General features: G+C 33.9%; 1 protein-coding gene across 3 annotated transcripts in view; it reads left to right on the top strand.

The window, feature by feature from the left end:
- The window catches only part of PTCHD4 (patched domain containing 4), a 366,755-nt gene that overhangs the window by 84,718 nt on the left and 257,069 nt on the right, over window positions 1-24,968 (top strand). For all 3 annotated transcript variants that reach the window (XM_074237157.1, XM_074237158.1, XM_074237156.1), the window contains one exon: window positions 2,535-3,012. In XM_074237157.1, coding sequence (XP_074093258.1) covers window positions 2,535-3,012 — 478 coding nt within the window. The remainder of the gene's footprint in view (window positions 1-2,534; window positions 3,013-24,968) is intronic.

Raw genomic sequence — 24,968 nt, 5'->3', positions numbered from 1 at the left:
TTCACCATAAGATATAAAGAGCTGAAAATGACCTTAGAGAAAATATAGTTCAAATTGTTCATTTTATATATACGTGTGTGTATATATATATATATGTATACACACACACACACACACACACACACACACATATATGTATATATATATATATATATATATATATATATATATATAGTAACTAAGGTAAAAGGAAGTTAAGTGATTTAATCAAGGTCACACAGATAATAAGCAATAGAGACAAGATTTGAACTCTGCTCCCTCGATTCAAAAGTCAGTGCTGTTTCCATAAATTTAGGTTGTTTCTTAGTCAAAAGATTCACATGAGATATCAGTTCCATTAATGGTGCTTTAAGTTGAAAAAACTAGAAAGTGAGTTCAAGGTTAGAATGAATGAAAGAAAAGAGTAAAATTTGATACCTTAATAGCAAATAAGTAAAAATCTTTCAAGTCATGACTGAGACTGGACTGAATGAATTGAGTAAAGTAGAATTGATAGTATGTTAATTACTTTTTAAGTTTGATAGAAGAAACAAGGTGTTTCTTAAGCACTACTACTAAATAAAGGATCCTACCTTTAAATCCCATCTCTGATACTTGCTACTTTTGTTACAATGGACAAGTCACTTAACTTCCCTGGACTTCAGATTTCCTTATCTGTAAATGAAGGGATTGAATTAAATGGTCTCTGTAGTCCCTTCCAATTTGACATCTAGAAGCTATATGAAGCACACTTTTAGAAGCATTTATTAGAAGTATATTTGAACTTTTTATATTTAAAATTATTTTAATAATCTTAGGTATCATGATAATAACTAACATCTATAATAGTCTTTAAAATTTGCAAAATAATTTGCATATGGTAAATCTTTTGATCTTCAAAACAATATTAAATAGGAGCAAATATTCCCATTGTTTTGCAGATAAGGGAATGGAGTTGAGAGCTAATATGATTTGTCTTTTATTTGTCAAAGAAATTACATGACTGATAAATGTTTAGGGAAGAATTCCAAATTAAGGCTTCCTAATTCCAAGGTCAATGCTCTATTCAACTTACACATAAATGCCTCACACTATTCTCTGCTCTCTCTGCTAAAGTTCTACACTGTTGTCTCATTTTGGTTTGGAGATACCTGTGAGGTCTCAAAATCTTAATGCTTCAAAAGTGGATCATGAGAAAAAATACTTTATCCCCTAATGAGTTTCTTTTTTCTACTTTGATCCCCCAGTGAGTGTCAATCATTAGATCAGTAAATCATAGATTTAGAGCTATTAAGGGAATTTGGAAGCCATCAAATCCATATATAGATGGAAGCCATCAAATCCCTTTATATAGATGAGAGAGCTTGGCCAGGATCAAACAGATCCAGTATTTAAAACTCTGTCACCTAATTGCCTTTACTGGCAGCAAGACCATTCATAAAAAGTAGTTTGCTTGTTTTCTTCTTGAAAAATTACCTGTGGTGACAGCATATATTTGGATAGTTGAATGCTTTAAATGCTCATTTCTTATTTAAGAAAAATATAGTCAGAAATGAATTAATTCTAAGAAAATCTGACTGAAAAGGGTAGACTATTTGTGGTTGAGGGCATGATAGAATTTTTTGATAGCAGAAGCAGGACCATAACTTCATTTAATCAATTGTGCTTTTAGAAAGATTGACATCACAGCAAAGACCTATGAATAGAGTTAGTATTGCTAACTTAAAGAAATTATGGTGTTCTCATGGAAAACAATGCTACTTCTAAGCAGGAAAATGGAGCTTGGGGGGGGTGCAACTAGGTGGCTAGGATAGAGCACTGGTCCTGGAGTCAGGAGTACCTCAGTTCAAATCTGGCCTCAGACACTTAATGATTGCCTGTGTGACCTTGGACAAATAACCCCATTGCCTTAAATAAATAAAATTAAAAAAAAAAAGAAAAGAAAATGGAGCAACATGCCCAAATCCACAGTACTTCTTTTTCTTAAAATATTGCAATCACCTGTCAGTTATTAAGTCATGTCATCACATATTTTTAAATCTCCTAAATTTCTATTTCTCTAAACATTTTCCTCTCACCCATTCATCTTCCTATATTATACAATGTTAAATTTATTCTTGAGTTCATTTACTAGTTGTAAGACCATAAATTGAATGGCCATATTCCACCACAGAGGGGAAAATACAGCTATGAGACCTACTTGTGTTGTCCATGGTATGATTCTCCCTTTGTGAACATGGCTAAATAAAAATATGCCATGGCATATTCCATGTTGATTTACTTTCTAGTCCTATATCTAGTTCCATATCATTTGGATCAATTCCAATTAAGTCTGCAGTTAATTTCTTTCTTTAATGATCAACCAGTCAATAAGCATTTATTAAGGGCCTACTATGTGCCAAGCCCTGGGCTTACAAAGAAAAGGCAAAAGACAGTTCTAAACCTCAAGGAGCTCACAATCTAATGATTTCTTCCCTTACAGTAAGAGACCTCAGTCAGGAATGTATACTATGCTATGCCCTGCCATAACTTGAGTCTCCTTTTATGTTTCCAAGGATGGGAGAAGCACCTTTATCGGACACCAACTGGGTGGTGTCGATGTGCCCAACAGTAAAGACCAGCGGGTCAAGTCAGCCAGAGCCATTCAAATCACCTACTACCTCCAGACTTATGGCTCTGCCACCCAAGACCTCATCGGAGAAAAGTGGGAGAGTGAGTTCTGTAAACTGATGAGGAAGCTACAAGATGAGCACCAGGATGTCCAGCTATTCTCTTTAGCATCCTTTAGCCTCTGGAGAGACTTTCATAAGACTAGCATCCTAGCCAGGAGCAAGATCCTGGTAAGCCTCATGCTGATCTTGACCACAGCCACCCTCTCCAGTTCAATGAAAGACTGCCTGCGGAGCAAGCCTTTTCTAGGCCTGCTGGGTGTGCTGACGGTTTGCATTTCCAGTGTAACCGCAGCAGGGATATTCTTCATCACTGATGGAAAATACAATTCTACGCTCCTGGGGATCCCTTTCTTCGCAATGGGTAATTATCCCTCTTTATCATGATCAGATTTTTGTGGTTTGGTGGCAGGGTTATAGATACATTTTTGTCTTTGCTTTGGGGTTAAGGATATTGTTGGTTCTGTTTTAAATTTAACATTGTGTGATTTGGATTGAGCATGGGATATATAGTTCCAGTGTTACCTTTGTGAAGTTTTGGCAAGTCATTCACTCACTGCGCTTCACTTTCCTTATCTATACAATAGGAAAGGTTGGGCTTTGAGCTTCAGATATCTTGTTTTTAAACTTATCTAAATTTTCCAAGATATTCCTCATTTTACTTCCTCCTAGAAAGTTAGCTATCCTTTCTGGCAAAGAATTAAAATAAAAAGGAATGAGATAGTTAAAGAAAGCTACTCAGACATAGAAAAATTTTTGACCCTATATGTGTATTCCACATGCATAACTTTCTATGTAGGAGTGAACTGGTAAATGTTGAACACCTATATCTCCAAAAGTAGTTTATTTTTTATAAGGACACAGAATATACTTTTAAGCATAATCTGTATTGTTCATATTATTAACAATTTGTTAACATAATTAACATTATTTTCTCTTTTACTTTCTTGAAACTAGAAAATAACAACTAAATAAAGTCCTGATTTGGAGCCAGTTTTCCACAGTATAAAAAGTCATACTGAAAATTTGACAATTTAGTCTTATCCATCTTTTCAGATATGAGAAAGAAGAAGAAAAACTCCATTTCCAAAGTCAAAGGATTTTGTGTATCTCCACATGATAGTAATTGATCCTTTCATGTGTGTGGCAGTTACCTTTTTTTTTTGGCAAGGCAATGGGTTAAATGACTTACCTAAGGTCACACAGATAGGTGTCTGAGGCTGGATTTGAACTCAGATCCTCCTGACTCCAGAGTTGGTGCTCTATCCACTGTACCACCTAGCTACCCCTGGCAGTTACTTTTCAAAGTAGAGAGAAAATTGAACCTGGAGGCAGGCTGACCTGAGTTCATCTATGATGTCAGACATTGTTTTGCTATGTGACCCTATTCAAATAATTTAACCTGCTTGTCTCAGTTCTCAACTGTTAAATGGTAGTGACAGCACCTAACTCCAATGAGTTTTGTGAGAATTAGATGAAATATTATTCCTAAAGTGCTTATTATAAGCACAGTACTTCTTATATCCTTCCATATCCATCATTCAAATATTTATGATAATAGTCTATTATAACAGCTTAAAATGTTATTGATACTTTTTTAAAAATATAATTGGAATTTCCCAACAAATAGTTCATCCCCTGCTAGATTCACAATAACACTACATGTATATAATGAATATATCATATATAAGTATATATTTGTATGTATATATGTGTGTGTGTCTGTGTATCTGTGTATAGTATGTCCCTGCAATATTTTGAGGCCTTAGCTATTCCTTTCCTATAAAATGTGGAGATTAGTCTAGATGATCTCTGAGTTCACTTCATTTAATCACTTGATTTCTGTGATTATGAGTTTGACTTTCTTCTATCCTATAATTTCTGTGTGTGAATTATATTGTTTATTTTGTCTGAAGTCAACAGTCTAAATTAATTTTGCTTACATATTAAGATGAACCATTTTATAAAAAGGACCTCTTGCAGTGACACTGCAGCTACCACAATGGCAGCCACTAATAAAAAAATAATCTGAGACAAAATATTCTCTACTCTGCTTCTTCCCAGATGATGGGTTGAAAGTTATTACTTTAAGAAAACCTAGGGGAAGCTATATGGTAAAATGGATAGAGCACTTGCCCTGGAGTCAGGAGGATCTGAGTTCAAATGTGATCTCAGACACTTAATAATTTACCGACCTTGGCCAAGTCACTTAACCCCATTGTCTTATAAAAGAAAAACCTGCATGAGTTTTAAATGTATTTTAGTGACATGTTCAGTTATGAAAGTATTCGTGTAGTTGATGTCATAGGATAAAAATATTTTGGAGCTACCAGTCAAGGTCTGACTTATCTTTTACAATATTAAAAGAAGAGCACCCTCAGTAACCCTATTATGCCATAGCCTTATGGACTGAAAGTGCCATATTATTCCAACCTAAATTCTTTCTTGTTACCATTTTTTTTGTTTTTGTTTTTGCAAGGCAATGGGATTAAGTGACTTGTGGAAGGTCACACAGCTAGGTAATTTTTAAGTGTCTGAGGTCACATTTGAGCTTAGATTCTCCTGACTCCAGGGCCGGTGGTCTATCCACTTTACCACCTAGCTGCCCCCTTGCTACCACTTTTAAAGATATGCCTTTTCTTTCTTCCATAAGATTGGAAAGAGAGAGTTAGAAGCCCTAATGCTAACCTCTAAGGGTGGAGATCTTGCAAACTCTCTCTTAGTAGTTACCTCTTCAAAGACACTCATTAATAGCTGAGGAAATGTATTGGAGGATAAGGGATGGAGGTTGATGAGGTGCTCATGGGTATGTGGCTAAAAGGAAGATTGAAGGAAGGAGAAAGGAAGAATTATAGTTCCAGAGTAAGATTGATGGGTCTTATCATTGAAGTGATTAGAGTGTTGATATCTATGGCATTACAGGAGAGAGTTTGTCAGTTGCCTGTGTGATCTAATCCCCTGTGTGCACAGACTTGGCAACAAATGGTGAAAATGGACTCTGGGTGGCCAAGTGGCAAGAGCAGGAGAGAAAGGAACTGACGACAAATAGTTTCCACTTCTTCAGGTTAAAATCTGTCACACTGCTCTCTGAGTTATGCCCTTACTAATCCATACTATGTAATGAAAGACTCAGACATAAAGGGGGAAAAAGCATTCCCTGTATCTTTTGGACAATGTATGTTTCCTACTCATGAAAAATCTTCTCTTCCTGGAAAAGGATGCTTTCAGAAATGTTAGTCCTAGTCAGGCACTAATTATGTATTTAGAACATTTTGTTATGCATAAGGGATTCAGTCACATTAAATGAAATATGATGAGACATCTGAGATCCAACTGGTACCATTCACCAAAAGGGCATGATAGTACTTGGGAGGGGTGCAGATTAGCCATCTAAAATCCCACTGGGGCTCTTTCAAAATCTATGAGTAAGAAAATTATGTAATGGAAACATTTATCAGGGGAAAGTGGAATGATACACCCCATGCATAAAAGGAGCAAAAAATTGTCTCAGCATGCTAGATAATAAAATGTATATTATAAAATTCTGCTAGCAGTTTCTCACATTACACCACTGACCTACACTAACCTAAAAATACAAGATCTAGACAAATGGCTATACCAATATAGCTACCTTTTTATTTTTTATCTCCCATTGAACAATATGATTCTACATACCTGGTGATAACATTCAGTTCTGAAAGTGTTCTCAGAGAGTGTTCTAAATCATTAAGGACATCTGGAAGATTGAATGATTTCCAAGGAAAAGCAAGGAATTTGGTCTTCCCCCATCAAAGATATCATCCTGGTTCTCTTAGTTGGAACCTGATCAAACCCATTTAAGAACATATCTTCTTTCCTTGTACTGTACTATATAACCATTGTTCATAGGATGATAGAATTGGACTAGAAAAGAATGTTAGAAGCATTCTGTCAAACTGCCTTCTTTTTATAGATAAGGAAAATAGGAAAAAAGAGCTTTGACTTGGTTAGAGTCATTCAGCTAGAAGTGTCTAAGGATGAGATTTGAATGAAGATCTCCCTGACTCCAGGTCCAGTATTCTCTCTATTGCTCCATGCTTCCAAACATATTGGGATCTGAGAACTTTGTGACCTAGAACTATTCATTCTGTAGATTTAGAAAGAACCTAGAACCAGGCTGATTGACAACCATGCAGATAATATTAGACACCTCCAGGATGCCCTCAGTCAAGCTTGTTTGTTTTTTTTTAAGATTCTTTCATACTACCCTTTTGCCCAAGGCTCTGTGAGGGGACCTATTTATAATTGCATAAAGTAAAACACCTAAAATTATAAAGGAAATCAATAATACTGAAATACACTTATCAAGGGTTATAGAAAAATCAAGCATGCAACCTGGATTTACCTAGGACCAGATAAGTAACCTCTAAAAATTGTCAGATTGAGCAATGGTATAGACAACTAGCTGATCAATTATATATATATATATATATATATATATATATATATATGTATGTATGTACATATATATATATATAAAATGAAAAGAGCAGAGAGAGGAAAAAAATATAAATTGTCTTCAAGAAAGTGGCTTAATTAACAAGGGACACAGGGGCTATATTTCACTTATTTATTTGAAGCAAAATCTGCATCACTGACCTTTGAAACAAAATTAACCATCCTTTATATCTATATGTTCTTTTCAGGGGAGTCAATCAATAGATTTTTACAGTTGTAGGACCCACCTTGATATTCTTTGCATACCTACCCAGTGTCTATTATTTCTAAGAACTATGTAGTGGTAAATTAACTCCCATAGATAAATGATGGAAAACCTTGAAAAATAGCATGTCCCTTAGAAATGGGTCCTCTGCCACAACAAGACTGTAATTATTCCAGTCCTGTACTCTGTGTGTCAAGTAATTTTCCTAACAAATCATCTTATTTCATTTTAAAGAGGTAACTGTGTGATTAACTTTAAAGTGGATGAAAGGTGTAGAATAATCCATATCCTAAAAGACATAAAGAAAAGATGGCCAAAGTCCAGTGGATGTGGAACATTGTGCAGACTATCAGATGTGGTTTCTATGTGGGTTAGTTGTTTTTTTTAACTGCTTTCTCCTCCTCTTTTCTCTCTTCCTCCTCTTCCTCCTTTTCCTTCTTATCCTCCTCTTTCTCCCCTTCCTGTCTCTTCTTTTTTCTCTTCCTTCTTCTAATGCTTTTATCTTTCTTCCCATCTTTCCTCTTCTCATTCTCTTCTTCTCTTTCCTCTACTCCTTCCCCTTCTTGCTTACTCCTGCTCCTTTCCTCATATACCCTATATTACTTTTCCCTCAAGTCTCACTTCATCATTCAGTATTCCAAGGGACAGTACACTGGAGTGGAGTAGGGTGGGATATTGGAAATGAAAGTAATGTAAAAACAATATATTTTTATATATAAATAATATGAAATATTTTTATAATTATATATTATATCATATCACAACATATATTAAACATATTACATATAGTGTTCTACATCATATATAAAGTATTACATATACATATAAATATATGTATATATAACATATATTAAATACTATATTATATATAAAATATAATAACCTACATTATATACTATAGTATATAATACATATACACATATAACAGATATATACTTAAATCCTACATTAAGAAATGTATAATATGTTATCCATGTAATATATATTATATCATATAATGATTATAATGATTATGTAGAATATAATATAGTAATGATTATAATATTATATATTATATGAAATAAATAATGTTTAAGGTGGACTATAGCTTGAGAGCAGAAAGGAAAATGAGAAGACATTTTGTCCAATCCCCTCATCTTTCAAAGGAGGAAGTTGAGGCTGACAAAGATTAAAAGAATTGCTCAAGGTCACATGACTAATAAATATCTGAGGTAAGGTCCAAACTGAGTCTTTTTAGCACTCTTTTGACTATACCATACTGTATCAAAGCTAAAATTCTATATTGGAGATTGAGTTCCAACAATCTTGACTATACCTACACCTACCATTTAGGATATCACAACTGATTGCAACATCATACAATTACAGAACTAGATGGTAATCTCCTTTAGCATCATTGACCCCCAATCCCTCCCCTTTTCTTTAGATGAGACTGAGCCGGACACTTGACTTGGGTGACTTACCTAAAATAATTTGGTTCTTAAGGACAGGATTGGGCTGGATCTTAGAATGCTTGATGCTCAGTCTAGGGCTTTTCCCTTTCTATCACAAAGATAAGACTTTGGTGAATTTGAGAAAAAAATTGTTCCTATAATGATGTAGAACTGAGATATTCTCTCAGCTTTTCTCTTGAAAGTCTCTTCTACCCCTTTAGGTCAATTAGGACCTCTATGTAAATCTGTCCTTGCTTAACTTCTGCTTACTTCTTTTCAAAGAATGCACATCTATTATATGCCAGACACTATCCTAGGTGCTTAGGACACACTAATACACACACACACACACAGACACACACAAAAAAAAGTCTATCTTCAGAAAGCTAGTATTCAGAGAAAACTATGTGTTCCTATCAGGGGAGACAATCAGTGGAACACTACATCTGCTAGACTGGGGCACCTTCTGTACATCAGAGTACATGCCCAATGGTAGTCCAGTACAACAATCACCTTGATCTTCATACCTCCCTCCTCAACAAATTATATAAGTATATATAAAATAAATACAGAGAAAATGACCTGGGAGAGGTACCAGTAGCTTTTGGCAAGGATTAGGAAAAACCTCATGTTGAAAGGTGACTCTTGAACTAGACATGTCGACCTGGATGTCACTTCAAAGCCAATTATATAAGAAAGGAAAAGTACAGCCTCTAAAAAATCCTCTAACTACATTCTCCAGTATGTCCTATTCATAGACTTTATTATCTCTGATGTAACTTAGATTTATTCCTTTCTGTCCTGCCCTCTAAGTTTCAAGATAATTGATCCTCATTTAACATATCTTATATGCAAAACCTTCTTTTCCCCTTTTTTAGTCTCCATCTCTGTAACTTTCTTATACTTATTGCTTTCCTCTAATCTCATATTACTTTTTCTTCTACATGTCTATTAAGATGCATGTGGCTCCACATTGAATTCAGCATGCCCATTAAAATATGGTGATGTACAAACTGAAAGTGATTAAAAATAAACCCTCACAATGACTATACATTCATTTTCAGCTCAAGATCACTTCCCTTTCCAATAATAATCCAATGGGAATGCAGCTAATTTAATTTATGACTTCGTAATCATCTGCCTTTTATTACTTCATTTGCTTTATGTGGATCTACTTTATCCTTCTGGTGGAGAACAGTCAGTTAATACTGCATCTAAGAGTCAAGCTGGCTCACTCTACATCTTTCTGAACTTCTGTGGATAATTTCCCCAGGGCCTCAGCTTTGTTCACAATGAAATTTTCTCCTTTCTTGCAAACTGCTTATGTTTCTTAGGGTTCTCAAAACCTGTTCTTATATCCATGCCTGTAACAAGGGATTTACTTCATAGCTAAAAGTATTCAGAGTCTCCCAGGGTTGACTCAAAAAGAGACCCAAATAGATATACATGTTTTACTATAGATCTAAGGAAGATCATGAGGAAATTTTATAGATGATTTCTTTTCCCAGGGAGCCAAAACTGAGGCTGTATTTAAGCAAAGGTCTATTTCTTTTATCTCTTGAATTTTTAAAAATATTTTTATTTCATATAAAGTCAAATATGGTCAACAATCTCCAGAGAAATAATGATTACATGAAATTAAGAATAAATTTCCCCTCAAAATTAGCCCAAGCAAATCCAGTAAAGGCAATATGAAAAGAGAAAATAATTGATGAGGGGAAAAAGTCAGGTTGGCTAGTTTCCCTCATAAAAATTTCATTTCTAAGATGTATAGAAAACTAATTCTAATTATTAAAAATAAGATCTAGGGGCAGCTAGGTGGTGCAGTGGATAGAGCACTGGCCCTGGATCCCGGAGTACCTGATTTCAAATCCAAGTCAGACACTTAATAATTACCTAGCTGTGTGACCTTGGGCAAGCCACTTAACCCCATTGCCTTGCAAAAAAACAAAAAAACAAAAAACAAAAAGAAGAATAAGATCTATTCCACAAGTGATAAATGGATTAAAGATATCAATAGAATGTTCCAGCAAAACCCTTTCTTATATGCTTGTCTGTAACTAGGGATTTACCTATTCCCTAAAAGTATTTAGACTCCAAGATTAGGGTAAGGAATGGGAGTAAAAAAAATTGATTTATTCTCATTAAAGAAAAAAATGTAAAATAGAGATGTAGGGGTTGCTAAAATGTCAGATGTTACACAAACTAGCAGATACGGTCATTATATTGTTAGCTTCACTTATTTGTTTTACTGACTTTCAATGAAGTGAAGATGATTTGTAAATATATAATATGAAAACAAAAAAGATCAAGAAAACTTTAAAAATTAATACAAATATTTTACTGATGCATTTTGCCTTGATATTTGCAGTCATTCACAAGCACATGGGCATTTAGTGGTAGCTTTGTTATTCAATTGTTTCAGTCATGTTTGATTCTTCTTGGCCTCATTTGGGGTTTTCTTGGCAAAGATACTGCATTGGTTTGGCATTTCTTTTACCCCAACTTACTTTACAGATGATAAAACTGCAGCAAATAGTCCAGTGTCATATAGCAATTAAGTGTCTGAGGCTAGATTTTAATTCAGGCAGATGACTCTTCCTAACTTCAGGTCCAGAACCCTATCCACTGAGTCATCTACCTGATCTTGGGTGTGCTAAGCATATTTTAAGGGAAAGAGAAAGAATCTTCCTACCCAACTCCACTTTTGAAAACTCCCTTGTGATAAAGAACAAAAATAAAATCTAACCCATTGAATACTTTTTTCAAGGTAGTGCATATATTTTTATCTCTCTTCTGTCTTCTGTTTTTCCCAATTAGATGTCAAGACAATTATTGGAATTCATTTTTACATAATGTTGTTACAAATTCTCAACCCAACCTGCTCTCCTCTTCCAAAAATGGTGGGCAATTTGATACAAGTTATTCATATGCTATCTTGTAAAGCATATGTCCATATTGATTATAGTGGTAAAAGAAGAAATAGACCAAAAGGAAAAAAAAAACAGGAAAAATAACAAAGTATGTGAAAAAAGTTTGTTTCAATGTGCAATCAGACAATCCCTACTTTTGGGGGGGGATAAATAGCATTTTCTTTGTGACTATTTTGTACTTATCTCAGATCATTGTTGTCCTAGAAAGATGAGTCATTCATAGTTGAACATCACACAATGTTGCTGATATGTTTGCAATGTTTTTCTGGTTCTGCTCATTTCATTTTGCATTAGGTCTTACATGATTTTCCAGGTTTTTTCCCCCCTGAAATCTGCCTGTTCATCATTTCTTATTACACAATAGTATTCATTTGCTTTCATATATCACAACTTGTTCAGTCATTCTCCAATTGATGGGTTTCCCCTCAATTTCTAATATTTTTACACTATGCTATATGACTTGTTGGGATATATATTTACTAGTAGCATTGCTGAATCAAAGGGTATACGCATTTTACAACTCTAACAACAGTGAATTAGTGATTCAATTTCCCCACATCCTCTCCACTATTTGACATTTTTCTTTTTTGTCACATTAGCCAATGATTGTAAGATGGTACCTGATATGTTTTAATTAGCATTTATCTAATCAAAAACAGTTTAGACCATTTATTCATATGATTATAGATAGCTTTGATTTCTTCATCTGAAAATTGCTTTAATTATCAACTGGAAAATGGTTTGTATTCTTATAAACATAGCACACTTGTATTTGAGAATTATATCTTTTCTTCCCAGATTTCTCCTTTTCTTTTAATCTTGGTTGCATTAATTTTGTTTGTACAGAAGGTTTTTAATTTAATATAATCAATTTCATCTAATTTACATATTTTACATTTACATAATGTTCTCTATCTCTTGTTTGGTCATGAACCTGTAACTTATGTAGCTTATCCTATAAGAATGTGTATGCTATGCCACTTAGTGCTTATATATTTAGGATTGAGATCATTTCATTGTGTATAGTACCTTCTTAGCAAGATGCAGTTTCCTTAACTCTTTTAATTAGGTCTATTTTTGCTTTTACTTTCTCTGAGATCAGGATGCGTATCACTACTTTTTCTTTAGTTCAGCTACCTTTATTCTATGTATGTCTCTCTGCTTCAAGTATGTTTCTTTTAAGCAACATATTATAGTATTCTGGGTTTTGATCCACTCTATTATCCACTTCTGTTTTATGGAGGAGTTTATCCCACTCACATGCACAGTTTTGAAAACACATTTTTCTCCTCTATGTGCTCTCTTCTTATATCCTTTCTCTCCTAAACAGTGTTTGATTCTGTCTCATCCTTGTCTTTCCTCTCTTCTGTCTGTTCCCAACCTGCTTTTACTTTATCTCCTCCACATATATCTTTCTTTCAGGAAAAATAGATTTATATATTCAAACAGCTATGTATATTTTCCCCCTTTGAACAAATATTGATGAGAGTAAGGTTCAAGTGATGCCCAGTACCTATTCTACCATCTTTCCCTCCACTATAACAGCTTTTTTATTCCCCTTCGTATGAAATAATTTACCCCATTCTACATCTCCCTTCCTTCTCTACCCAGTGTGCTCCTCTTTCTCATTTTTTTGGTTTTTTATGTCATTCACTCAAATTCACCTTATATCTATAACCTCTATCTATGTATATTCCTTCTACCCGTATTATCAGTGATTCAGTTTTTAAGAATTATATCTTATATAAAGATGTAAGTCATTCAGGTCCATTAAATTCCTTATGTTTTTCTTCGTTTTACCTTTTTAAGTTTCTCTTGGGTCTTGTGCCATAGATAAAATTTTTTATCCAATTCTAGTCTCCTTTTGAAAGCTTGAAATTCTTCTATTTCATTCAAGGATGATTATTCCCTTGTTTTGTTTAATTTCACCAGGTAGATGATTCTTGATTGTAGTCTTAGCTCCTTTGTCTTCAAAAAAATCATGCTCTATGTCTTTTGATCACTTAATGTTACAATTGCTAATCTTGTGTAATCTTGATTATGGCTTCCTGATATGGGAAGTGTTGGAGTACTTTTTCTTTACCTAATAATTATGAAATTTGGCTCCAAGGTCTCTTAGAGTTTTTATCTTGGGATCTCTTTCCTGAGGTAATTGATGAATTCTTTCAATGTCCATTTCCTTTCTAGTTCCAGGATATTAGGGCAGATGGGGTATTTCTACATATCCCAATATCTACACTGTTTGGTCTTGGAAGGTTGCCTATTTACCCTGCACTATGTTGAAGCATGAGACTCTCAGAATAGTCATCTGCCCATTTCTCTGGCTATGCTGAGAAGCATTTGAGTTTTCTACTCCACTACACTGATGTTCAGAATGTCATGCTGGTTTGCTGAGGTAGGACTTGCTGTTGACTTGATGGAATGTTTCTTGTCCCAGACCATGTTCTTGTTTTGTCAGGGTGAGAGAGGCCTTTCTTGATGATATTCAAAGTTTCTTGGGATAAAAAATTGTTATACCTCATTGTTTTGCCAATTGTGCTATTTGGGCATGCTAATTCATGGTTGGTTGGAGGCATAGTTAAGGTGAATTATTGCTTACTCTGCCATCTTGGTTCCTGGAAGTAGCTCTCTCAATGCATACTTCTGATGGGTGACAGAGAATATTTAATGAGTAGTAGTTCTTTGTTTTTCTGCCAGGTAGAGATATATTATGTTTTATTATCTATTTTCTGGATTCACTATTGGTTTTTCCCTTGTGCATGTTTCAACTTCCTTTTAGTAATCTTTTCATTTACATTGTTATAGTGATTGTATATACTTTCTTTTAGTTCTGCTTATCTTGCTTAGCATGAGTTCATAAAAATCTTCCCATACTTTTTTTAATTCCTCATTTCTCATTTTCTCTTTGAACTTCTACTTTCCCTAAAATACCTAGCACAGTGCTGAGTGCACTATTGGTTCTTAGTGACTTTTGCTAAGTGACAGTGCTTGACATCTATAATGTGATGAAATAAATTATCTCTAATGTCTTCTATATTATAGGCATTCTATGATACTCTGTCTGGTTGGTTTATTGGTACATGATAGTGTTAAAAATGTTCCACTGAATTGATGCCAAGAATGAATTGTATCTCTTTAAAAATCATTCAGTCACATGACACTTCCTATTTAATAACCATTAATTTCAATTTCTGAATTTTTTAATTACAAAAACAAAGATACATCCATGTGTCTTTGGGGTGGAGGATTGAGAGGCTTTTGTTTTAATAAACTTTGACTTTGAAATAAAAGAAATATTTCCATATGATTATGCCCAGGGATATAGACTAATATTGAGGACTGGTGCTCAGATAACTGGTCCTTCTATACATACCTTAATCTCCATCATTAACTATTTCTCCTCTTCCTCTACTCTCTACTCTTTTTCTTCTCTTGGAGCTCTCCTCTAGTCCTAGGACTGCATCTATAATCTCTTTGTAAATTCCTTCACAAACACTCATCTCTAGACTTGACTTTTCCCTCAGATTCAGTCTCATATCTTCCATTACTCACTATTCCTGTCCAAGTGAAGATCTGATTTTTACCTCAGGCTCAATTTTTCATCTCATGCAATAAATACTGCACTAAGCTAGTCACTAAGCTAGTAGTACCCTGTTCCTTTGCCAGGCAAAGCTATATTATTTGTTTAATTATCTATTCTCTGGGATAGGTACTGGTTTTAAAATTTTTCAAGGTTCAATTTCTTTTAAGCAATCTTTTCATTTACTTTACTGTAGCTATTGTGTATAATCCTCTTTCCACTGTGTATATTCATTCTTTGCACTCAACCAGGATCGAAAGTTATTTCATCTTTAAGTCCCATCCTCTTACAAGCTTTCCAAATCAAATCAGTTTTCAAGTCCTGCTTCTTCAATGTTCATCAAGTTGTGTTTTCTTCTCTTTTTCACTCATTTTCATTGCCACCTCCTAATTTCAGCCCTTTTTTAACTTCATTCCTTCTCTGATAAATAGAAGTCATCTTGTCATCCTATGATCTCTTTGTTCTTTTTGTTCTAATCTATCCAGAACACTAAACAAATAAAATAATACTTTTTTTGTACTCTACTCCTCAAAAACCCACAATAGCAATATACTTCTAGATTTCTATTAAGTTAATGCACTGCAGGAATATGATCTCAATCTTCTTTTCTGGTCTGAGCTTCTGAAAAACTGCTTTATTTAGTAGTATCCATATTTTTCACATTACTATCTCTGTGCTTCTGATCACTTTATTACCCCTACCTGTAATATCTTTTGTCCCTCCTTTCTACCCATCAAAACCTTACACATTCTGCCAGGTGAAATGCAAAATGCCAATTTGTTCTTCACATCCTGCCTCATAAAATCACTCCTTCTGAAATCTCATCATGCTCATTATTCATACTATTCATTAGCATGTCTACATAGGCTGCCTTAGTTATTGTCTCAAACTTATTAGAAATTCCTTTATAATTCTTTGTGGCAGCCAGTAAAACAGAAAGGTCATTCACATAAAAGGGATTAGCTAAATATTTATTCATTGATCACTTGATTGGATTGAGAATGGTTAATACTTTTGAAAAAGCTATTAGTCATTCTGCTGTCTAGGGTTTCAATCAGAAGTAATATAGTCTCTATAATTATTTCTTTACTTTTTTTAACATTTTAGATAGATATACTAATGGTATATTAAATAATGGGGTTGGTTGCATCCTGGACTCTTTTAAAAAATAAATCAGAAGAAAAAAAGAAAAGAAGAAAAAAACCCAAATCATAAGGATATTTTGCCATTCCCAACTAATTTTTATAGACTTGCTGAAAGACAAATTTTGAAGAGTAAAATGAAGCCTGTTCCACATATGTGAAACAGAATGGGAGAGAAAGTGCAAGCTTTTAGAGAGTCATAGTAATATGACATATATATATATATATATATATATATATATATATATGCCACTACAAAGACAGTAAATTTTGAGCAATGCCATCATCTTGATTTAGATTGAAAATGATATTCAGTTTTAAGATTATGGAAAAGCCCTGTGCAGTAACAGAGTCCCAGTTACAGTGTGTACTGAATTTAAATTGTATATCTTCCTTTTGTGATTTGTGCAGATTCTGCATTTTCTCTGAGGTCTATCTTAGTCATTAGCTTTTTAGTACTCTTAATAAGCTTCCTTCTAGCGGCAACTGTATCAGAATTATATTAGATCTGTGAGCAGGTGCTGTTACATAAAACTGATTTTCCTGAGGGTGGAAAGCATACCTAACACAACAAAATGTAGTTTGCTATGGTCTTCACTGGACAAGCTTGATCATATAAAGACTTTACATATTGGTTCAAACTTTTCAAATGGAGGAACACATGGGGGGATGCCTGAGTGGGATGTAAAATGCTATGTAGGCTATTGCTATTTTTTTCACCAGAATCAAGCAATGAATCAGGCTTGGTTATTTGAACAGACAAGCACTTCCTAAGATAAAGGCAGACATCAATTTCTCTGACTTATTCAATAGTATTAGCATGTAAGTTGTTTCTTTTCTCATCTCTAATCTGGCCTCTAAAGTCATCCTCAAACACTAGCTTGTCAAAAGCAACCTTCAACAACTCTATTTTGTAATTGAATTTGCCTTTGTTCCAGTGCCAATGTGTCCCAGGACAAACTATTCTGACTTGGATGTGAGCATTTCAATGGCAAGCCAAGTTCTTGATTCCTTCAGTGCATCTGGGAACATGCTAAGGGTGAAACGTGAAAATTTACTAGAAAATGTTATGTTTTTTAAAATGAAAATGAATGAGGAAGTTCCAGAGAGGAATCCCAAGAAGTCAACTCAGAAGCACACTCACTCACAAAACACACACACACACACACACACACACACACACACACACACACACACACAGACATGATCTTTTCTTTTTTAGGTAAATATTTTATTGAAATCCTATTTTATACAACTGTTAGTTCTCTATAATTACCCTTCCCCAGTAGAAAACCCTCTTTTGCAATAAATAATTACAAATGAGTGAAACAAATAAACATTGACCGTATGGGAAATATATTCCACAACCATTGTTGATCACCACTTTATAAACAGGAAAGATGGTTCATTATCAACTCTGGAGTCATGATCATATTAGTAATAGTTCTGAAAGTCTTTTAGTATAGTTTTCCTTTATATCATTGGGATTTTATAGAAATTGTATTCCTAGTTCCACTTGCTTCATTCTGTTATAGGTCACAAGTTATTTTTTAAAGTTTTTGGAGTTCTTAATATGCTTTATTTTACATTGATCCAATAATGTTGCATATGTCAGGAAAATATGGGTTCAAATCTGATTTTCTATAATTGCTAACTGGGTGACTGGGAAAATTATTTATCATTTCTGTGCCTTGATTTGCTCAACTCTAAAACGAAGGATTTTCCCTTGATGACTTTCAAAGTACTTTTCAGCTTTGAGAAATATTAGGATTATAATATATAATTTGTTCAGCTATTCCCTAAGCAATGAACAACTGCTTTCCTTCTAGTTTTTTTAATAAAAACCAACATCTCAAGGGTTAAATTCCTTTTGAAATTTGCATTTTGCTACCTATGTGACTTTGGACATTTCATATCATATCTCTGAGTCTTAGTTCCTCATCTGTCAAAAGAGAAGATTCAACTAGATGACCTCTAACATCCCTTAAAGCTCTAAATCTATGAGCCTATGATTTTATCTCCCATGATAGATAAGTCTTCATCAAAGACTTGTAGAGATAAGTAGAACAGATGTCACTTATGTCCACTTGAAAGATTGTGAAGCATGCCACAAGTTACTAAGACTACAATCATTCATGAACTGTTGAACCACTATATTCCCAGTTTCTGGAAATCACTGAACCCTGATGTTAACTGGTTACTTATCTGTATAATGATCTCTTTCTGACACAGAGAATTTCAGGTTTGAGAATCCCTTCATCTTTCTTTGGACTGAAATATTAGGAAGACAAAGGGAAAGCCCTGAGCAATCGTAAAGGAATTATATTTCAGACATCAAATTTAGTAACACAATATGATGCTTTTTCTGCATAAATTACCTTCTACCTTATATTTGGGGAAAAATGAGAATGGAACAATATTTATATCCTTTTGTCTTGTCTTGCTACTAGTGAATAGCCAAAACATTTAATTATCAAGATCTTTTTACAATCTGTTGTTTTGTTGGGGTCTTTTTGCCCAAAGGATTATCAAAAGATAATTTAGTGTAGGACAGGATTTATACTGTGTTATATTGGAAGAGTGCTAAATCAGGAGTTCAAAGAAACTTAGGTTCAAATCTGAGCACAAATACTTGCAATCTGATTGAATCTTGATGTTCTCATCTGTAAAGTTCTTAAAAAATAATATCTATACTATTTACCTCATAAAAGGGACATATAGTAAGTATTTGGTAAACTTTTGGTACTACAAGAAAAGTAACTTTCTATTATTAAGTATTAATAAAGGATCAGTAGGAGCTTAACATCTTTATCACAGAACAGTAAGAACAAATTTGTTTTTTTTTTGTATTCTCTAACCTTAAACTTTCTTGTCACAAATGATAAATAAAATGTCACTTAGGGAAAAAGGGGAATTTTAATGCTTTTCAAGAGGTTGTTTTGGATTAGAGTGTGAAAATTTGTGTCTGTGTACAGGTAAGGAATTTGAGTATTCTAGTGAAATATATTTTAGATAACTGACTATGGTCATGGTTTTAAATAGATTATTCGTTAGCAAGGGGAAACATGGTATAACGGAGAGAGACTAGCAATACTTGGTTTCAGGCTCACCTCTGAAACCTATTGACTATTTGACTCTAAGAAAATAAATTTTCAGGCTCATAGTAATTCTTGAAGATTGTATGTTGAAGACCAAATACTGATTTCCATTCATAAAGGGAGTTTTCTACTTGAGTGTTCCCTGTATCTATGAATCAAAGGTCTGACAGTAGGAAAAAATAAGTATATAGCAATAAAAGTTTTGAATTTCAAAGAATGTGTTTGATTTTGAGGTTATCATCTTGTATTTTGATTTCTATTGTATCAAAGACATTTCCTTAACTATTATTTCCATTCTCAAAATGACCCTTTGAAGCAGATGAAACAAGTATCACCTGCATTTTGTGAATGAAAAGTCTCAATCTTAAGAGACTTACCTATATAAGGTCACATCTTTAAGCCTGGGTCAAAGTCAGGATTAGATCCTTGATACCTCTTAATTACTTTCCATGTCTCTTTACTGAGAGATGCTATAATTTTATGAAAGTTTATTGATATTTATTATATGATAATTCATTATATGATCATATTTGTCCAAACATGATTATTTGATAGTTTTATATATGCATTTGATAGTAATAAGAGTTAGGATCCATCTCTTAATGACTGGTTTTCTCTGACCAACTATGTCACTGAAGTATTTACATATGTTATGTAGTGCCTTTTAGATATATTCAAGGTCAGCTGCAACAATCCCTACCAATATCTACCATTGCCTTTTTATTAATTTTCTCACTTTTGGTTCAAAGGAAATCTAATGAGTATTCTTTGGGCTATCTCAGAATTATCATAATTCTAGGAACTGTTTAATTGACTCAGTCCTCACTCATCTCTGGGTAAAATCAATGATCTATCTTCTCCTATGTCTTATCTCAGTCACAAACCACAGATTTGTAATGGTCATTTTATTTGTTAATTAACAATTTGTTAAAGTAAGAAGGCATCATAGAAAAAACATTTACCACTGTATATATGACTATATTGGAGCACACAGCAAAAGTCACTTCTTTAGTGAACTTTCATCTTACTCCAAGAAGGCAAGTTTCTAAATAAATCAATTAAGATTTAAACTGTGAGTGAAATTTACCATTCACTGTGCTTTGAAAAAAATAAATGAAAACAAAAGCCACATTCATTAGACATTTCTCCAAAAAATTGTCACAAATTTTGGCTAAACCTTATTTTAACTCTAGGGCACTTCTAAAAGATGCCCTTTATAACTCTTTTCACTCACTGGTCTATGTTTATCCATATACTCCAGCTTGCCTCAAAGCCAACCTGTTTTGCCATTCATGAATATTGACTGGCATCTCTAAAGAAACTGAATTGTTAGTTTAGCTCAAAGATTCTTTTTCAACTTAATGATGATAGAGAAATCTGTCCTTTTAGGGAAGTAACCCAAATCTTTGTGATTCCTGGTCCTCTTTAACCTTCCAGGATTTAAATAACACAAAGTTGCATTTGAATGCCTTTTGATCTGGTAGGGTGAAAACAGCAAGAATTCCTCCATCATATCACAATAAAGGAAAGGCTGAGAATGTGGTTCTGAGTGTCCTCTCTTGTAAAAGCTTCCCTTTTTTCTTTGACTTGTATAATGCCATGTGTTTCATGCTGAATGCTGGCATTTCATGGAGCCAATGCTCTGCATAAAGAAAAGGGAAATGACTATTGTTGAGATTTACAAGCCAGGCCTCCTCCTGACCTCTCCATTGTATTTAGGTCATGATACCTCTTATCTTCATTATGTCTATTTTTAAGCTTAAAGTGGTTAGATGTTAATATGCTGTTTAACATGTAAACTCCAAAAATATAGAAAAGGAGGCCACCTGCCCTCATTTTGTGCCATGGTGCTGTTGTATTTGCAGCTCAAAATAACATTGGCGTTCCTTCCTGGCACATAACACTTGTGAGCTCCCATCTAATTTGCTGTCCACTCTTACCCTGGAATCTGTTTCAGAATTTTACTGCTTTCCAAGTATTTCCCTCTCATTGAGTATCTGTGTCTCATTTACGCTCCAAGGCATTCATTTTCCATTTTCAAGGTTGACATACATCCATCTACCTCTTTTTCTTCATCTCTCTAAGGACTCCTTATTTTTTCCATCTCTGCAACTATTTTCAAAAGTTGTCATTTGTTATATACAGAAATTGAATGGGCTCTGGAAAGATCATTAGCAAGGCTATCAAATGTAATGGGATCCAAACTCAAGCCCTGCAGTCATGCGCATCATGATTACCACAATCTACCTGCACAGGCAATTATATAAGTGAATTATTCTTCAGTCAGTTTTCAATCAATGTGGTAATGCTCCAATTGAAGATTGTTTTTAACTTTAGATCAAGTTTTTAAATGCCATAGCAATATCCTTATTAAAGATTGGGTTTTTCCAACATTCACAATTCAAACTGAGATGGATTATTTGAGAGTACTGGCTATGTAAAAAATACATAAAAACAAAAAAAAAAAACCACTTTATTTATGAACTGAGCAACAACTATATCAGTACCTGATAATGAATGATGTCACTCCAAAAAGAGAGACTGAAATTTGTACATTCATGATGTGCTGAAATTTTCCCTGTGTTTGGTGTCAGAAGGACTTGATTCTGATCTGTCTCTTTTACTAGTAGTTTTCCTTCACCAAGTAGTTTCTCCTCACAGGGACTCAGTTTTCTCATGCATAAAAATATACTAAATTTAAAGAGTATAGTCCAACTTTTCTTTTTTCATATTTCAGGTTGCTAGTCATTTTTAACTTTCTTTCCTTTTTTCAGTTCTGAGTTCCAAATCCTCTCCTAGCCTTCCTCCTTTGACCTTCTATACAAACTGAGAAGATAAGCAATATATTACATCAATTATGCATGTGAAATCATGCAAAATATATTTCTATATTAGCCATATATTTAAAAAGCAAGAAATAAGTAAATAAGTAAATTTTGATTTGTACTCAGAATAAAATTAGTTCTTTTTCTGGAGATGATTAACTTTTTTTATCTTGAGTCCTTTGGAATTAACTTGGGTCTTTGTACTGATCAGAGTAACCAATATTTTCACAGTTGATCATCATTGTAACATTGCTGTTACTGTGCACAATTATTATCTGTTCTCACTTCACTTTGCGTCTTTTCAAATAGATGTTGCCATATTTTTTCTGAAACCACTCCCCATCATTTCTCATAGCATGATAATACTCCACAATTATATGACACAACTTATTCAGTTATTCCCTAATTAACGAACATCCCCTAAATTACTAATTGTTTTGCCAGCACAAAAAGATATATTTTTGTACATTTAGGTCCTTTTTCTTTGATCTCCTTGAGTTATAGGCCTAGTAGTGATATTAGCAGGCCAAAAATGTGTGTTTGTGTGTGTGTGTGTGTGTGTGTGTGTGTGTGTGTGTGTGTGTGTTTGTGTATGTGGGTGTGGGTGTGGGTGTATATTATATTTTGCAACCCTTTTTGTAGATCTATAAAATCCTTGGGTTGTAGTTTCAAATTGTTCTCTAGAATTATTCAAGTATAGTTGGAATGGTTGGAAAAGTTCACTATTCCACTTGCAATCCCTTAGTTATTTTTCCCTCATCCTCTCAAGTACTTGCTATTTCTGATAGGTGTGAAGTGGTACCTCAGAGTTGTTTTAATTTTGCATTCTTGTATTGAATAATGATTTAGAGCATTTTATGTGACTATAGATAGCTTTGATTCCTTCTGAAAACTGTACATTAATTTCCTTTGACCATTTTTCAATTGGGGAAGGGCTTTTATTTTTTATTTTTATAAACTTGACTCGGTCTATACTTAGTTTAAATGAGAAGAGAGGATTTTATCAGAGAGACTGTAAAAAAAAGTTATTTTGCTTCATTGTCTTTTAGCATAATGTAGTTTCCCTGATTCTCTCATTTAATTAAGTCTATTTTTGCTTTTGCTTTGATTGAGATCATAATTGCTACCCCTGCCTTTTTTTTTTACTTTAGTTGAAACATATTAGATTCTGCTCCAACCCTTTATTTTTAACTTTATCTGTGTCTTTCTGTTTCAAGTGTCTCTTGTAAACAACATATTGTTGGATTCTGGTTTCTAATTCATTCTGCTGTCTGCTTCCGTTTTATGCATGAACTCATCCCATTCTCATTAACAATTATGATTACAAAGTATATATTTTCCTATTTTTTTTGTTTCTTCTGGTCTTTCTCCTTAAAGTTTATTTTACTTCTAACCACTACTTCCCTTAACTGGCTTTTACTTTTATCACCCTCCTCCTTTCTCTCATCCTCTTCCCCTTTTATTTTCTGTTGGGTAAGTTACATATCTATAGAAATATTCCCTCTTTAAACTAATCCTAATGAGAGTGAAGTTCAAGCATTGCCCAGTAGCACCACCACCACTCATTTGCCTCTTCATTATAAAAGCTTTTCATTGTGAAACTCAAATTTTATGTGAGAAATTTTTCCTCATTCTTCCTTTCCCTGCCCCCTTCTCCTAGTGCATCCTCTTTCTCAGTCCTTCCTTTTTTGTAGATTATTTCAGCATAGATTATTCATGTTCTCTGTGTACATAAACTCCTTTTTGCTGCCTCAATGGTGATAAAATTCTTAGGAAATCCATGTATCATCTCCCTATGGATGAATGTAAACAGTTTAACTTGTGATACTCTTTGATGTTTACATTTTTATGTTTCTCCTGAGTCTTGCATTTGGGTGTCAAATTTTCTTCAGCTTTGGTCTTTTCATCAGATATGCTTATAATATTTTATTTCATTCGATATTCACTTTTCCCTTTTGCAGTTTTGCTAGGTTGGTCATTCTTGGTTGTAATCCTAGTTCTTTTTTATGTATGAATATTTTATTTTTATTTTTTAGAAAGATTTTATTTATTTTGAGTTTTACAATTTTCCCCCCATTCTTGTTTCCCTCCTCTCACCTCCCACAGAAGCATTCTGTTAGTCTTTACATTGTTTCCATGGTATGCATTAATCTAAGTTGAATGTGATGAGAGAGAAATCATATCCTTCAGGAAGAAAAATAAAGTATAAGAGATAGCAAAATGACATAATTAGATAACCTTTTTTTCTAAATTGAAGATAATAGACTTTGATCTTTGTTCAAACTCCACAATTCTTTCTCTGGATCTAGATAGTATTCTCCATTGCAGGTAGTGCAAAATTGTCCCTGGTTGTTACACTGATGGAATGATCAAGTCCATCAAGGTTGATTATCACCCCCATGTTGCTGTTAGGGTGTACAATGTTTTTCTGGTTCTGCTCATCTTGCTCAGCATTAGTTCATGCAAATCCTTCCAGGCTTCCCTGAATTCCCATCCCTCCTGGTTTCTAATAAACCAATGGTGTTCCATGACATACATATACCACAGTTTGTTAAGCCATTCCCCAATTGAAGGACATTTATTGATTTCCAATTCTTTGCCACCACA

This window comes from Macrotis lagotis, chromosome 5 (genome assembly GCF_037893015.1).
Source record: "Macrotis lagotis isolate mMagLag1 chromosome 5, bilby.v1.9.chrom.fasta, whole genome shotgun sequence".
Taxonomy (NCBI): domain Eukaryota; kingdom Metazoa; phylum Chordata; class Mammalia; order Peramelemorphia; family Peramelidae; genus Macrotis; species Macrotis lagotis.
The sequence above is the reverse complement of the archived record's forward strand: the minus strand, read 5'-3'. Positions and strand labels throughout refer to the sequence as shown.